The sequence below is a fragment of the Moschus berezovskii genome, chromosome 27 (assembly GCF_049115385.1).
Source record: "Moschus berezovskii isolate FMDL1 chromosome 27, NW_MosBer_1.0, whole genome shotgun sequence".
Lineage (NCBI taxonomy): Eukaryota > Metazoa > Chordata > Mammalia > Artiodactyla > Moschidae > Moschus > Moschus berezovskii.
In genome coordinates this window covers 14,058,630-14,072,985 of record NC_142486.1, presented here as the reverse complement: position 1 = coordinate 14,072,985, position 14,356 = coordinate 14,058,630, and the positions used below count along the sequence as shown (strand labels likewise).

The following is a 14,356-nucleotide window of genomic DNA, read 5'->3' as shown; positions in this document are numbered from 1 at the left end:
TACAGGTTTTTATGTGGACATGTGTTTTCATTTCTCTTGGGCATATACCTTGGAGTGGAATTGCTCAGTAACTCTCACTAAAATCGTTTGAGAAACTGTCAGATGGTTTCCAAAAGCAGCTGCACCATTTAATCAGCAGTGTATGAATGTTTCAGTTTCTCCACATATTTGTCAGCATTTGTTATCTCGCTTTTTAATACTAGCCATCTAATTGAGTGTGAAGTGGTTTTTCATTTTCCTAATGACTAATGATGTCAGAAGTCATTTAATGTGCTTATTGACCATTGGTATGTCTTCCTTGGAGAAGTGTCTATTCAGATCTTTTACCCATTTTGATAACTGGAGTATTTATCTTTTAAAATATTGAGTTGTAACAGTTCCTTATATATTCTGTATACATTTTCTTTATCAGATTCGTGATTTGCAGATATTTTCTCCCATTCTGTGGGTTGTCTTTTCACTCTCTTGATGGGGTCCATGGAAGCACAGAAGCTTTTAGTTCTCATGAGGTACAATTTGTCTGTCTTTTCTTTTGTTTATGCTTTTGGTGTCATCTAAGAATCTTTGCCAAATTTAAAATCATGAAATTTTACCTGTGCTTTTTCCCAAGAGTTTTTATAGTTTTAGTTTTTGCATTTAGGTCTTTTTTTAAACTATATTTATTCATTTATTTCTTTATTTTGGCTACACTGGTTCTTAATTGTGGCATGTGGTATCTTCAGTCTTTGTTACAGCATATGGGATCTTTTCTTGCACATGCCAACCCTAATTTGTGTCACACGGGATCTAGTTCCCTGACTGAGGATTGAACCTGGGCCCCCTGCATTGGGAGCACAGAGTTTCAGCTACGGTAGTCTCTGCATTTAGCTCTTTAATCAATTTTTAATTTCTGTGTATGGTATAAGGCAAAGGTCTGACCTCATTCTATATGCGTGATGTCTCAGCATCATTTGTTGAAAAGACTCTTCCATTTGATAGTTGTGAACATAGTTTGGTGGGTTTATTTCTGGACTCACAGTTCTATTCCATTGATCCACATGTCTGTCCTTGTGCCAGTTCCATGCTGTTTTGATTATCATGGATTTGTAGTAAGTTTTGAAATTGATAATGTATGTCCTCCTACATTCTTTTTCAAGATAGTTTCGACTCTTCTGGGTTCCTGTTCTCTTCTGGATTTAAGGTTCATGTGCTTATATTAGGTACACCTAGAAAATCAGGATAATCTCTATCTTAAGGTCAACTGATTAGTAATCTTAATTATGCAGAAAAGTATTTTTTTTTTTGGTCATCTGAGGTAGCATAGTCACAGGTTAACAACAGAGTGAACATCATGGGAGCACAAGGCCTATGAGGCTTAGATTTGTGAAAAGGTAGAGAATGTGGTAGGAGCAGAAGTTGGATACAGTGGTATGAATGGAAGTTTCAGAAATATTAATTTGTCCAAAGTCACATTGCAGAGCTGGGATTTGAGTGCATATTTGACCGATCTCCATGTTCTCATGTATACATCAAGTTGGTCTTCATAGACTCATAGCTATTATTGTTGTTTTCATGTTAATCTGTTGAGCCCTTAGTATATGCAAAGTAGCCTTCACAGTTAGATTTTTTGAGCTCTAGCATAGTACTTGGGCAAGTCTTTGGATGCAAATAGGCTGTACTGGAGTTGGCAAAAGGAAAGCAGTCAGGGATCAAGGGGTATGTTTCAGAATCTGAAGGTAGGCAAGCAGCCAAACCTTAGCAAAGGGTTGGAACTGAGAAATGGAAGCCCCTCAGGACCTAGAGAATATTTTTATTCTACCACTTTTCTCTGCTTCTTGTTGTATATCTGTTTCAGTCTACAGACCGATTGTCCTGTCACTCAGACTGCTTGTTGGAAGGTGGTCCTGCCTCAGCTTCTCCATCGTCAAAAGAACAGTCCAGACTCAGTCTCATTTCCAGAACTTCATTTTGGGTCATGTATCCACCTCTGGTTCCATCAGCCGTGGCCCTGAAGTTTGGGGGGAGGGGGGCTGCACATACACAAACATGGCAACCTGTAGATTTAGAGATTTACATTTGGGGAACACTTCCCCAAGGAAAGGGAAGCTGCTGACACCTATGTTAGGTTCATATTAGTAACAGACAGCTGTGCTATTGTCTTTGTAGTATAAAAACTTTTAAGCTTACTGAATCAGTATAAGGAAAAAAGTAGATATTTCTTTTTGCCTACTTCCCTTGGAATTGAAGGACCACAGGCTGATGATGGTGAGTTTAGCTCAGGCTCTCAAAATAGTTTGATGGAACTCAGGACGTAGTACAAGTTTAGGCTTTTGTGATGTTCCTGCCACTTACTACCTTTTTGATCGAACAGATTATAGCTTTTTAGTCTCAATGTCTTTATCTGTATTATAATGGAAGAAAGTAGATGGTCTTTAAAGTTTCTCAATTTAACAGTCTAGACTCTTGACTAGACTTCGTTAACCTTCTTTCTAGCTCAGCCTCATTTACTAAATAATAAGTACGATTAAATCCTGTCTGAACTTGGTGGTGGTGATGGTTTAGTCGCCAAGTCATGTCTGATTCTTGGGACCCCATGGACTATAGCCTGCCAGGCTCTGCTGTCCATGGGATTTCCCAGGCAAGAATACTGGAGTGGGTTGCCATTTCCTTCTCCAGGGCATCTTCCCAACCCAGGGATCTAACCTCCTTTTCTGTGGCTCATTCCATTGGCAGGTGGTTTCTTTACCACTGAGCTGCCTGGGAAGCCAGACAAAAAGTATAGATTTATGTAAACACCTCCATAATACATCTCAGTACAGTTCTATTACCTCTAAAAAAGTTTTTTGTGCTGTTCATTTGTAGACTTCCACCCTAACATCAGTTTCTAACACATTGATTATACAGTACGTAAATATTTTAAACTGGCTTCATTCACTCAGCATAAAGCATTTGGGAATTCATCCCAAGTTGTTTGGTATAGCATCACTTACTTTTTTTTTTCTAAGTAGCATTCCATTGCATGGATGTACCACACAGTTTGTTTATTCATTCATCTACTGAAGGATATTTTGGTTGTTTCCATTTTTTAACTGGTCGTAAATATTGTCACTAGAAACATTGTATAGATTTTTGAGTGAACATCAATCGGTTTTATTTCTCTGGAGGAAGTAACTGGGAACTGGACTGCTGGGTTGTATGGTAAGTGTATCTAACTTTTAATGAAATTACCAAATCCTTTCCATTGCATCCCACTAGAAGGCAATGGCAAGCTACTCCAGTACTCTTGCCTGGAAACTCCCATGGACAGAGGAGACTGGTAGGCTGCAGTCCGTGGGGTCGCTAAGGTCGGACACGACTGAACGACTTCACTTTCACTTTTCACTTTCACATATTGGAGAAGGAAATGGCAACCCACTCCAGTGTTCTTGCCTGGAGAATCCCAGGGACGGGGGAGCCTGGTGGGCTTCCGTCTATGGAGTCACACAGGGTCAGACACGACTGAAGTGACTTAGCAGCAGTAGCAGCAGCAGGATTAAAAAGCAGAGACAATACTTTGCCAACAAAGGTCTGTCTAGTCAGGGCTATGGTTTTTCCAGTGGTCATGTATGGATGTGAGAGTTGGACTGTGAAGAAAGCTGATCGCCGAAGAATTGATGCTTTTGAACTGTGGTGTTGGAGAAGACTCTTGAGAGTCCCTTGGACTGCAAGGAGATCCAACCAGTTCATTCTAAGGGAGATCAATCCTGGGTGTTCATTGGAGGGACTGATGCCAAAGCTGAAACTCCAATACTTTGGCCACCTCATGCGACGAGTTGACTCACTGGAAAAGACTCTGATGCTGGAAAAGATTGGGGGCGGGAGGAGAAGGGGACGACAGAGAGTGAGATGGCTGGATGGCATCACCGACTCGATGGACATGAGTTTGAGTGAACTCCGGGAGTTGGTGATGGACAGGGAGGCCTGGCGTGCTGTGATTTATGGGGTCGCAAAGAGTCGGACACGACTGAGCGGCTGAACTGAACTAAACTGAACTGAGAAGGGTTCTAGTTGCTCTGCATCCTTGCTTCCACTTGGTATTGTTCTTAATTTTAGCCTTTCTAGTAGGTGTGTTCGGTGTCTCATGGTGGTTTCAATTTGCATTTCTCTGACGGATGATAATGTTGAACTACTTTTGATGTGCTTAGCTGCCACGTTGTCAAGGTGATGTGACTGACATGGGTTCTTACCATCTGAAATGTAATCAGTTAGCCTGCCAGTTTCATAGATGCTGGCAGAAGTCATGAGACTCTGGAGTCGGAGACAAAGGACTTCATTATTCACAGGACATAAATAAGCTTCATCTCACATGGGCTACCTTTGGTCCCAAGCCCCATGGGGCTGGTGTCACAGCCAAGGAACCTAGGCTTCAGTTCAGTCTCTCAGTCCTGTCCGACTCTTTGCGACCCCATGAATCGCAGCATGCCAGGTCTCCCCATCCATCACCAACTCCCGGAGTTCACTCAAACTCATGTCCATCGAGTCAGTGATGCCATCCAGCCATCTCATTCTCTGTCGTCCCCCTCTCCTCCTGCCCCCAGTCCCTCCCAGCATCAGGATCTTTTCCAATGAGTCAACTCTTCACATGAGGTGGCCAAAGTATTGGAGTTTCAGCTTCAGCATCAGTCCTTCCAATGAACACCCAGGACTGATCTCCCTTAGGATGGACTGGTTGTATCTCCTTGCAGTGCAAGGGACTCTCAATAGTCTTCTCCAATACCACAGTTCAAAAGCATCAATTCTTCAGTGATCAGCTTTCTTCACAGTCCAACTCTCACATCCATACATGACCACTGGAAAAATCATAGCCTTGACTAGACAGACCTTTGTTGGCAAAGTAATATCTCTGCTTTTTAATATGTTGGTCATAACTTTCCTTCCAAGGAGTAAGCGTCTTTTAATTTCATGGCTGCAGTCACCATCTGCAGTGATTTTAGAGCCCAAAAAAATAAAGTCTGACACTGTTTTCACTGTCTCCATCTATGTCCCATGAAGTGATGGGACCAGATGCCATGATCTTAGTTTTCTGAATGTTGAGCTTTAAGCCAACTTTTTCACTCTCCTCTTTCACTTTCATCAAGAGGCTTTTTAGTTCCTCTTCACTTTCTGCCATAAGGGTGGTGTCATCTATATATCTGAGGTTATTGATAGTTCTCCCGACAGTCTTGATTCCAGCTTGTGCTTCTTCCAGCCCAGCGTTCCTCATGATGTACTCTGCGTATAAGTTAAATAAGCAGGGTGACAATATACAGCCTTGACATACTCCTTTTCCTATTTGGAACCAGTCTGCTTAAGGAACTCAAATTCTTTACAATGGGCAGCAAACCAAGCCACCTGGCTTTTTTTACCAAGCCACCTGGAGGGTAATATTCTATTTTACTTGACAATAGACAAACTTGTCTTCTGCTCTGAAGGGAAGCAGAGATTGCTTCCTTCTGAGAATGTTAGATATGCAAACCTTCTTGAAGAGATAGTCTTAATTACAAAGGCCCCTTTTTCAGAAATGTGAGAAACCATGGAGAATCATCTCCTATGTGTTTATCTTCTTTGAATAAGTCTGTTCAAGTCTTTTTTTGCCCATTTAAAAAAAATCAGATGGTTTTCCTTTCTGTTGAGTTTTGAGAATTACACATATCCTGGGTGCAAGTCCTTTGCCAGATATATGATTTGCCAGTATTTTCTCCCAGTCTGTAGTTTGTATTTTCATTTTTCTAGCAGTGTCATTTGCAGAGCAAAAGTTTTTAGTTTTGCTGACAAGTTCAGGCTGCTGGTTCCAACCCTACTTCTATGAGCTGTGGTTCCCTTGTCAGTTCATTTTCCAGAGGCTTCACAGTGCTATTTCAGCCTGTTTCCTGGTGCGTGCCAGTCTGAAACCTGTGCAGTGGTCTCTATTAGTATGAGTTTTAGTCTTTGGTTCTGAATAGCATCAGACCTATGCGTGCATGCATGGGCTAGGGTGTTCACAGCTTGCTTTCTTGAATTCTCAGTGATTCCTCCTGTATTTTTTAAGTTCCCTCAGGGCTTATCTTCTCTCTTCTGGGTGGAAAGCTGTGGAAGTAGTTACCCTGCTCTGTCTTGTACTCCCATCACTGTCTGGGAGACTTGAGAGAGGGAGAAATGGGTAGTTCCCCTTGCTCAGAGGGTAGCTCCTGCAGTTTCTCATTCCAGTTGCTTCTGTAGACATCATATGATTGCCAGTGGCTCAAGAGAAGGGGGAAAAGACAAGAAAATGGAGGGATTTTCGTATTTCCTCTCAGTGTTAGGAGTTCCTGTTCTCATTCTTTGAGCCAGGACTAAAGGAGCTCTCTCTGTGCCCTGGCGTTCATTTCTGGGTTGACTTGGTGATACTGGACGGGATAAAGGGTAACCTGAACGGGGGTTCAGTGATACAGTGAGTTCTGGTCTTTTTCCTTAAATCTCCTCCACCCTTTTGCCTTTAGAATCCTCAGAAGTAATGCTTAGTGCATTCCTCCCTAGTTGTGGTGCGTGGGCTTCTCACTGCAGTGGTTTCTCTTGTTGCAAAGCTTGGGCTATAGGGAGCGCGGGCTTCAGTAGTTGTAGTAGTTGGGCTTAGCTGTCCCGCCGCATGTGGGATCTTCCTGGACCAGGGATCGAACCCATATCCTCTGCATTGGCAAGCAGATTCTTTATCACTGTGCTACCAGGGAAGCCCCATCTTAACCATTTTCAAAGTGTATAATACAGAAGTGTTAACTGTGTACCTTGTGCAACAGATCTCTAGAACCTTTTTGTCTGGCAAAACTGGAAGTCTCTTCCATTGAACGGCAACTTCTCTTTGCCTCCCTTCCCCTAGCCCCTGGCAACAATCATTCTACTTTCTGGTTTGAAGAGTTTGACTTACTTAGATTCCTCATGTAGGTGGAATCATGTCTTTGATTGGTCTTTTTGTGATTGACTAATTCTACTTGACATAATGTCCTCAGACTTTATCCATGTTGTAGCATGTGACAGAACGTCTTTCCTTTTGGAGGCTGAGTAATGGTCCATTGTGTGTACCACATTTTCTTCACCCATTCATCCTGTGTTTATTCATTCATCCTTGATGGATATTTAGATTGCTTCCAGCTCTTGGCTACTGTGAATAATGCTCAGTGAGCATGAGCGTGCAGGTATCTCTTCAAGATCCTGTTTTCAGTTCTTTGGGGAATATACCCAGAAGTGAGATTGCTGGATCATATGATAATTTTATTTCTAATTTTTTGAGGACCCTCGATACTGTTTTCCACAGTGACTGTGCCATTTTCCCTTCCCACCAAATGTATACAAGGGTTCCAATTTCTTTACGTGCTTGTCAACACTTGTACTTGTTGTTTGTGTTCTTTCTGATGATAGCCATTCTGACAGGCATGTGGTGATATGTCATTGTGGTTTGGGTTTGCATTTACCTAATAATTAGTGATGTTAAACATCTTTTCACATGTTAGTTGGCTGTTTGTATTCTTCATGGCTCAGATGGCCAAGAATCTGCCTGCAATGCAGGAGACCCAGGTTCGATCCCTGGGTCAGGAAGATCCCCCAGAGAAGGAAATGACAGCCCACTCCAGTATTCTTGCCTGGAGAATTCTATGGACAGAGGAGCCTGGTTGGCTACAGTCCATGGGGCCGCAAAAAGGTGGACACGACTGAGCAACTAACTCTAACACACATGTCTTCTTTGGGAAATTGTCTATTCACGGCCTTTGCTGATTTTTAGTTAGATTTTTATTGTTGTTGAGTTTTAGTTCTTTACATATTCTGAATATTAAGCTCTTATCAGATAAATGGTTTGCAAATATTTCACCCAATTCCATAGGTTGCCTTTTCACTCTGTTGATTCCTTTTCTGTGGAGAAGTTTTTAAGTTTGATGTAGTCCCATTTGTCTGTTTTTGCTCTTGTTTCTTATGCTTTTGGTGTCATATTCCAAGAAATTGTCACCAAATCCAATGTTGTGAAGTTTTCCCCTATATTTTGTTCTAGGGGTTATATAGTTTCATGTCTTACATTTAGGTATTTAATCCATTCAGTCCTTTCTTAAAGTATGTTTTATTATTGGGCAGGAATAAGAAGTTTGTTCTTTAGTATGACAGGAATTTGCCATATTGAAACCTTCTTTTCCCCTCTTCCTCCCCTTCCTTCTCTTATAGCATGAAGTTGATAAACTCATTCATTTTTTTTCTCATTTGCTTTGCTGTGAGCAGAATGGTAGTGAATTCATTTTCAACAACACTTTCTTGTTTGCTCTTTGATTAGCAGGAGGAAGATGAGCCTTAAGTCTGAACGCCGAGGAATTCATGTGGATCAATCGGAGCTCCTATGCAAGAAAGGATGTGGTTACTACGGCAACCCTGCTTGGCAGGGTTTCTGCTCCAAGTGCTGGAGGGAGGAGTACCACAAAGCCAGGCAGAAGCAGATTCAGGAGGATTGGGAACTGGCAGAGCGGTAAAAGGACTTGATTTGGGGTGTTTAGACAATGGTGTAACTGGATACGCAGCTTGGCGGAATACATTTTTCTGTTCTGTTTTGAGCTATCAGCAAGTCAGCTTAATTTTAAGAGAAATGGATATTTTGTTTCGTTCACCACTTAACAAATAGCTTTCAGTGATTTATTCACTTTGTCTTAACTTTTATTTGTTTTGTGTTTGGGATGAGTTAAGTCTTAGTTCTCTGACATAGACAGTAAGCTCCTTTGAATGAAGATAAGCATACTTTATGGTGAAGATTAAATGAGGTCATAGATATGAGTGCTCAGGGCTTGGCTTATGACTTTCATCAAGCATTATTTTCCTCATTCTCTTAATATACCCAGCATATCATCTGGCACAGTGATGAGCACGCAGTAGTAGAAACCTGTTGATTTGTATCCATGGTCCTGAAAGTACAGAAATTTAACTTTTCCTTAAAAAATGACATTTGTTAGTATTATCCAGGAAAATGACCATGATAAAAATTAAAACATAGAATGTCTAGTGAGCATGCTGCTGCTGCTGCTAAGTCACTTCAGTCGTGTCCAACTCTGTGTGACCCGAATAACGCCACTGGACCACCAGGTTTTGTAGTTTTAGATTGTTCCCAGGTGACGCTGACGCTGCTATCTGGGGAATCACACTTTGAGAATCGTAGTTCTATGGATAACTTTTGAGATTTATTATAAATACCTCAAATTCAGCTGGTCCAAGGCCAGATTTCTTGCTTTTATTTACTCTAATCCCCACTCCCAGCACTTCCTCCTATCCCTCCTCTTGTGTCCAGTTAATGACATCATTCTTTACTCAGTTGACTAAAAGACATCAGTCACTCTTAATTTCTCCTTCACCTCCCACACACTGGTTACAACTAACTGAGCATGTTCTGCTTATTGCAGCTCAGAGAGGTCTTTTGAATTCCATCCTCTCCTATTTCCAGGTTCTTATTTCTCTCTCTTAAATCTGTGTACTCTTGTTCTTAATTACTGTCTCTGTCCCTAGTCTGTCTGCCCCTCCAGGTGTCACACAGCTGCCTATATTATGTTTAAAGCACAGGTCAGATAATGGTATTGGATTATAGTCTTTCTTGATTTCCCACCACATGATGAAGTCCAGGATTATAGCAGACTTGGCGGTCAAGGTTTCTTACCACCTGGCGCCTGTCTGTATGTCCAATATCAGAGTCCATCACATCATCAGTGATCTGACTACATTGAGTGAACTTGGTCCTCCACACAAGTCACATCCTTCCCATTTGTAATAGTACCTTCTTTCTGGAATGCTCTTTCACTTGGCGGAATCCTCTTGATCCTTCTAAGACTGGCCTGAATATCACCATGATAAAAACTTTCTTGCGACTTCCCTGGTGGTCCAGTGGTTAAGAATCCATCTGCCAGTGCAGGGGATGCGGGTTCAATCCCTCATCTGGGAAGATTTCACATGCAGTGGAGCATCTAACCCTGTGTACCCTGGCTGTTGAAGCCTATGCCCTGGAGCGCATGCTCTGTAAAAAGAGAAACCACTGCAGTGAAAAGCCCTTGTACTACAACTGGAGAGTAGTCCCTGCTTGCTGCAACTAAAGAAAGCCTGCACATAGTAAGAAAGACCTGGCACAGCCAAAAATAATAAAATAAATTTAAAGCAAAAACCTTCTTGGACTCTTTCAGCAGATTTAGGTTTTTCCCCCCTGTATTCCCATAGCACTAGGGTTTTGCTGTCTATTATAGGTGCTGTCACATTATGTGGTAGTTATTGACTTAGCTCTTTCTCTCTTCCGCCCTTGAGGTTGTCAGAGAAGAGGACTAGACTTTATTTCTTTGTATGATCCTAGTAAAACTGCTGAATGAACTTGATCCACAGAGAAAGTCCCTTTTGAAGTTTGTAGTGGCACATAGGATAGTTTGTTATCAGAGACCTCAGACCTCTTTCGTATTTAACTTCTAATTCTGAACGTTTTAGCTCCCCAATTCATCGAGTTATTACCTGTAGATGCAAGGAAAACTTGGAGAATATCAGGGTTACTCTTGATCTCTTCTTGAATTACAGACTGCAGCGGGAGGAAGAAGAGGCCTTTGCCAGCAGTCAGAGCAGCCAAGGGGCCCAGTCCCTCACATTTTCCAAGTTTGAAGAGAAGAAAACCAATGAGAAGACCCGAAAGGTTACCACAGTGAAGAAATTCTTCAGTGCTTCATCCAGGGTTGGAGCAAAGAAGGGTAATTTTTCTGATTCTCTTTTTCCTTTTGTGCCCAATGAGACACAGAATGTGTGTGGGCTCAGCTTTGTAATTTCTGTAAGCATTCAGAGATATCAACGCAAACTTGAGATGTTGGGTTGGAGGTGCAGATGGCAAATGAAATCTCATTGGTTGGAGGACATTGTGTTTAATAAAACAGTTTTACTTTATCAGAGGAATAAAAATAGTTGAAACATATAGTTTTGTTTATAAAATTTATACCCCTTGTCTCTGCTTGGATGTTTTATTTTTTGTGCCTTCAATTTTTTAATATTGGTGTACTCTCCTTTGTTTAATATCCTCACTATCCATACCTTATCAGAAATGACTGTTTCAAGTTATCTTAAAGTTATCTAAAAGAGAAGTTTTCTGAAAGCTTGAGAGGCAGCTTGTGTCTAGATAGGAAATACTATTTAGAGAACATGTAGGAAAGGCTCACTTTTGTATGTACTTGACCTTTTTCATCCTACTGCTTGAAATTCCACATTATAACCAGCAGGAAAATTCTTGCTAAAGTCACACTTGTTCTACCAGTGAGCTAATAAGCTAGTTGAAATGACCTAGCAGGAAGCAAGAAAGAATGTCTCTTTTTAGACCTTAGTCTCTCCACCTCTGTGTTGGTAAGCAACACTGATGCTGTCAGAGAGCTGTTCTCTTGGACACTTCCCTCCACTCCCTCCACCCCAGCCTGGGGTAATTTTTGTTATGTTTTTGGTCTGGCTGCAGGAAGGGAAATAATAGTATCACAGCTAAAGATCTGTGCTGATCTTTTGGATTTAATGACGATTTTTTTTTGTTGTTTATTAGAAGGAACGATTGTTTATCCAAAAATACAGCACCTCTCTTTAATAAAGGCAAACCTTTAAGCCATCTTTTCATTCACATGATCCATTTGGAATTGTTCTTGCTTGGCCCTCTGTCAGCAGTTTTCTCTACAGCAGTAAGAAGGGGAATAATCAATACCTATTACAGATTAAATGTGTTTGATAAGAATGTATTTGGTTCATGATTTATTTATGAGGAGGTAGTGTAGTACGGTGATTAAAAGTGTATACTTTGAAGTCACTCTGGTTTGAGTATCAGCTTTGCAGTTTGCTAGCTGTGTGACCTTACGCAGGCTAATCTCTTTAAGCCCTGTCTATTCTGAGGGATAGTAATACCTATCATTGGCATGTCTTGAGGAGTAAATGAGCTGATGTGTGTACAGAGTTTTAGCTCAGTACCTGACACACATAGTAAGTCTCCAATAAGTGCTAGCTATTTTAAAATGCATGTTTGTTTTTTTTATAGAATAATCTCTTCTGATAAGGAGGTCAGAGGTATTGATCAAAGCCATTCATTCCTGTTTAGTTTGCATTCTATTTCCTGCTTTGGGGAAGTCTGATTAACCTTATGCATTTATAGATGTCTGATGAAACGATATATGACAAGTGAAATAGTAAAGAATTATAAAATCATCAGCTCTAACTGTCACATTTTACAGATGACAGTATGAAAGCCCATAGGTGAACTGATTTACCCAAGGTCATATAATGAGTTGCTAATATTAGAGCTCAGGTCTCCTAAGTCCTGGTTAAGCTTTTTTCCCCTTATATCCCTTGACCTCAAATATGTATGTGTTCACCTATAACTATATCTGTGTCTGTATCTTTGTAGATAGATAACTGCATAATAGTCACACACATTTATGACTGTACTTGGCACTTTTAAAAATCATGTCCTAGGAGCTTCTATACAGTATACATTGTATTATGGAAAGAAGATTTGTACTTTAAAAGAAAAATTTCAAGTGACTTTTAATCTTAAAAACTTTCATGTGAAATAATTCTTAACTTTTTAAATTTCTTTAGAATGATAGATTTTTTTTTTTTTTTTAGCTGTATTATGTCTTTAGAAAGCATGTGGTGAGAAAGACTTCAGGGTGTTGGGAAAAAAATTGATGTGTGTGTATTAGAAAAGAAGATGCTATTGGATCTTTGTTTCACAGATTGCTTATGTAACTCTGCCAAATGAACTCTGCATTTCAGGGTGATTATTTTTTTGGCCTTTGCATGTGGATGAAGTTCGCCTATACTAAATGCAGTTTTCATTTATTGAGTCTAGACTACAATAGGCCTTTTATGTTCTATGTTCTTTATTTTACTTTGTTAATACAAGCTGTCCTTTCTCTTGATATTTTGCTTGCTTCTGTTGGTGGTATGAAAGAAAGCTCTTAAGCCAGGGCAGGTTGGTGGTACATAGAACACAAATAACCTTCTAAGGGATTTGAAAAATATTTTAACTTCCTGTTAGAGTTGGCTGTGTTTTCAGAGAAGATTAATGGGACAGCTTGACCGTAAAGACTCAGAGAATTTACTTTCAGTTTTTTAATCTCTAAAGCAGGGTTGAGTGAGCTGTGGTTTAGAGTAAATCACAGTGGGTCAGCCAAGTTGAAATACTTGCTCATACATTCTCAATTGCTCTTTTTCTTTAGAGCTCAAATAGATGTCACCCTGAGTAGAATCTTGTGTTCATCTTTTACAAATAATCTAAAAGTTACGCTCTAAGAAGGGATTAAGGAATTCTGTCTTTTTTTTTTTTTTAGAATTAAGATGTCACTCTTTCTACTCAGACCTTAGATTCTAAATACTATCTTACACTGAAGTGAATTCGGGTTCCTTGGAGAATTGACTGATTCTGGAACTGGAGCTGGGGAAGGAGGGCCCCTCAGAAATGTTGGGGACATGTCAAACACCCAGTCAGCTTGAATGGGTTCCTACTGACCACATTTGGGTATCAAAACAAATAAAGACAATAAATGGACTGCAGATGAATAAAACAATAATCCATTAGTCCATCCAACTAATAAAATAGATAAAGAAGTGAAGAAAACTTTTGCTTACCATAGAGTGTTGACTAACAAACATAGGAGTGATAGAGAAAATCACCATTTTATAGTTACCTGGTAGGAACTGGTTCAGACAGGTTTCACCAGTGGATGCTGAATCTAGGGTGAGAGGAGGGAGTTTCCTGAGGAACAAGTTGTGAACCATGACTCAGGTTAACTCCCACAACTTATTTACTGATTACAAGTAGAAAAATGATAGCTATATTACAATGTGGGAAATGGACCTTCTGTGCCTCTGGATATGATAATTTGAGAAGAACACAACATCAGTTGTGCAATATTTAAGCTGAAAATGTATAACCTGACATCTAGTCAGGCAGCAGTAGAGAAACACAAATTGAGGTACATTCAGTAAAAATAACTGGCTCGTATTCTTCAAAATTGTCAGTGTCATGAAAAACAAAGACACATTTCCAGGTTAGAGGAGACTGTATGACCACTAAATAAATGTGTGACCCTCAGTTTGATCCTGTGTTTAAAAAAAAAAAAAGCTTACTTTTCAGTAACTATCGTTAGCAACAGAATATCCTTGTTGCTAAGAAATACTCAAACTAAGGGATAAAGAGCATGATACATACCATCTACTCTGAAAAAATTTAGAAAAAATTGCACACAGACCTGGAGCAAAATGTTAAAATTTTGTGAATCTAGATAATGGGTAGAAAGGGATTCTTTGGGAGAATTCCATGGACAGAGGAGTCTGGTAAGCTGTGATCCATAGGGTCACAAAGAGTCAGACACAACTGAAGTGGCTTAGC

General features: G+C 40.2%; 1 protein-coding gene across 6 annotated transcripts in view; it reads left to right on the top strand.

Moving 5' to 3' along the window:
• Nucleotides 1-14,356, top strand: part of RABGEF1 (RAB guanine nucleotide exchange factor 1) — a 50,027-nt gene that overhangs the window by 16,793 nt on the left and 18,878 nt on the right. For 4 of the 6 annotated variants that reach the window (XM_055409971.2, XM_055409973.2, XM_055409974.2 and 1 more), the window contains 2 exons: nt 8,267-8,455; nt 10,525-10,691. In XM_055409971.2, coding sequence (XP_055265946.1) covers nt 8,277-8,455; nt 10,525-10,691 — 346 coding nt within the window. In that variant the 5' untranslated portion in view covers nt 8,267-8,276. Of the gene's footprint in view, nt 1-8,266; nt 8,456-10,524; nt 10,692-14,356 lie in introns of those variants that run through there. The other 2 variants (XM_055409972.2, XM_088833203.1) reach the window with 2 other exon arrangements.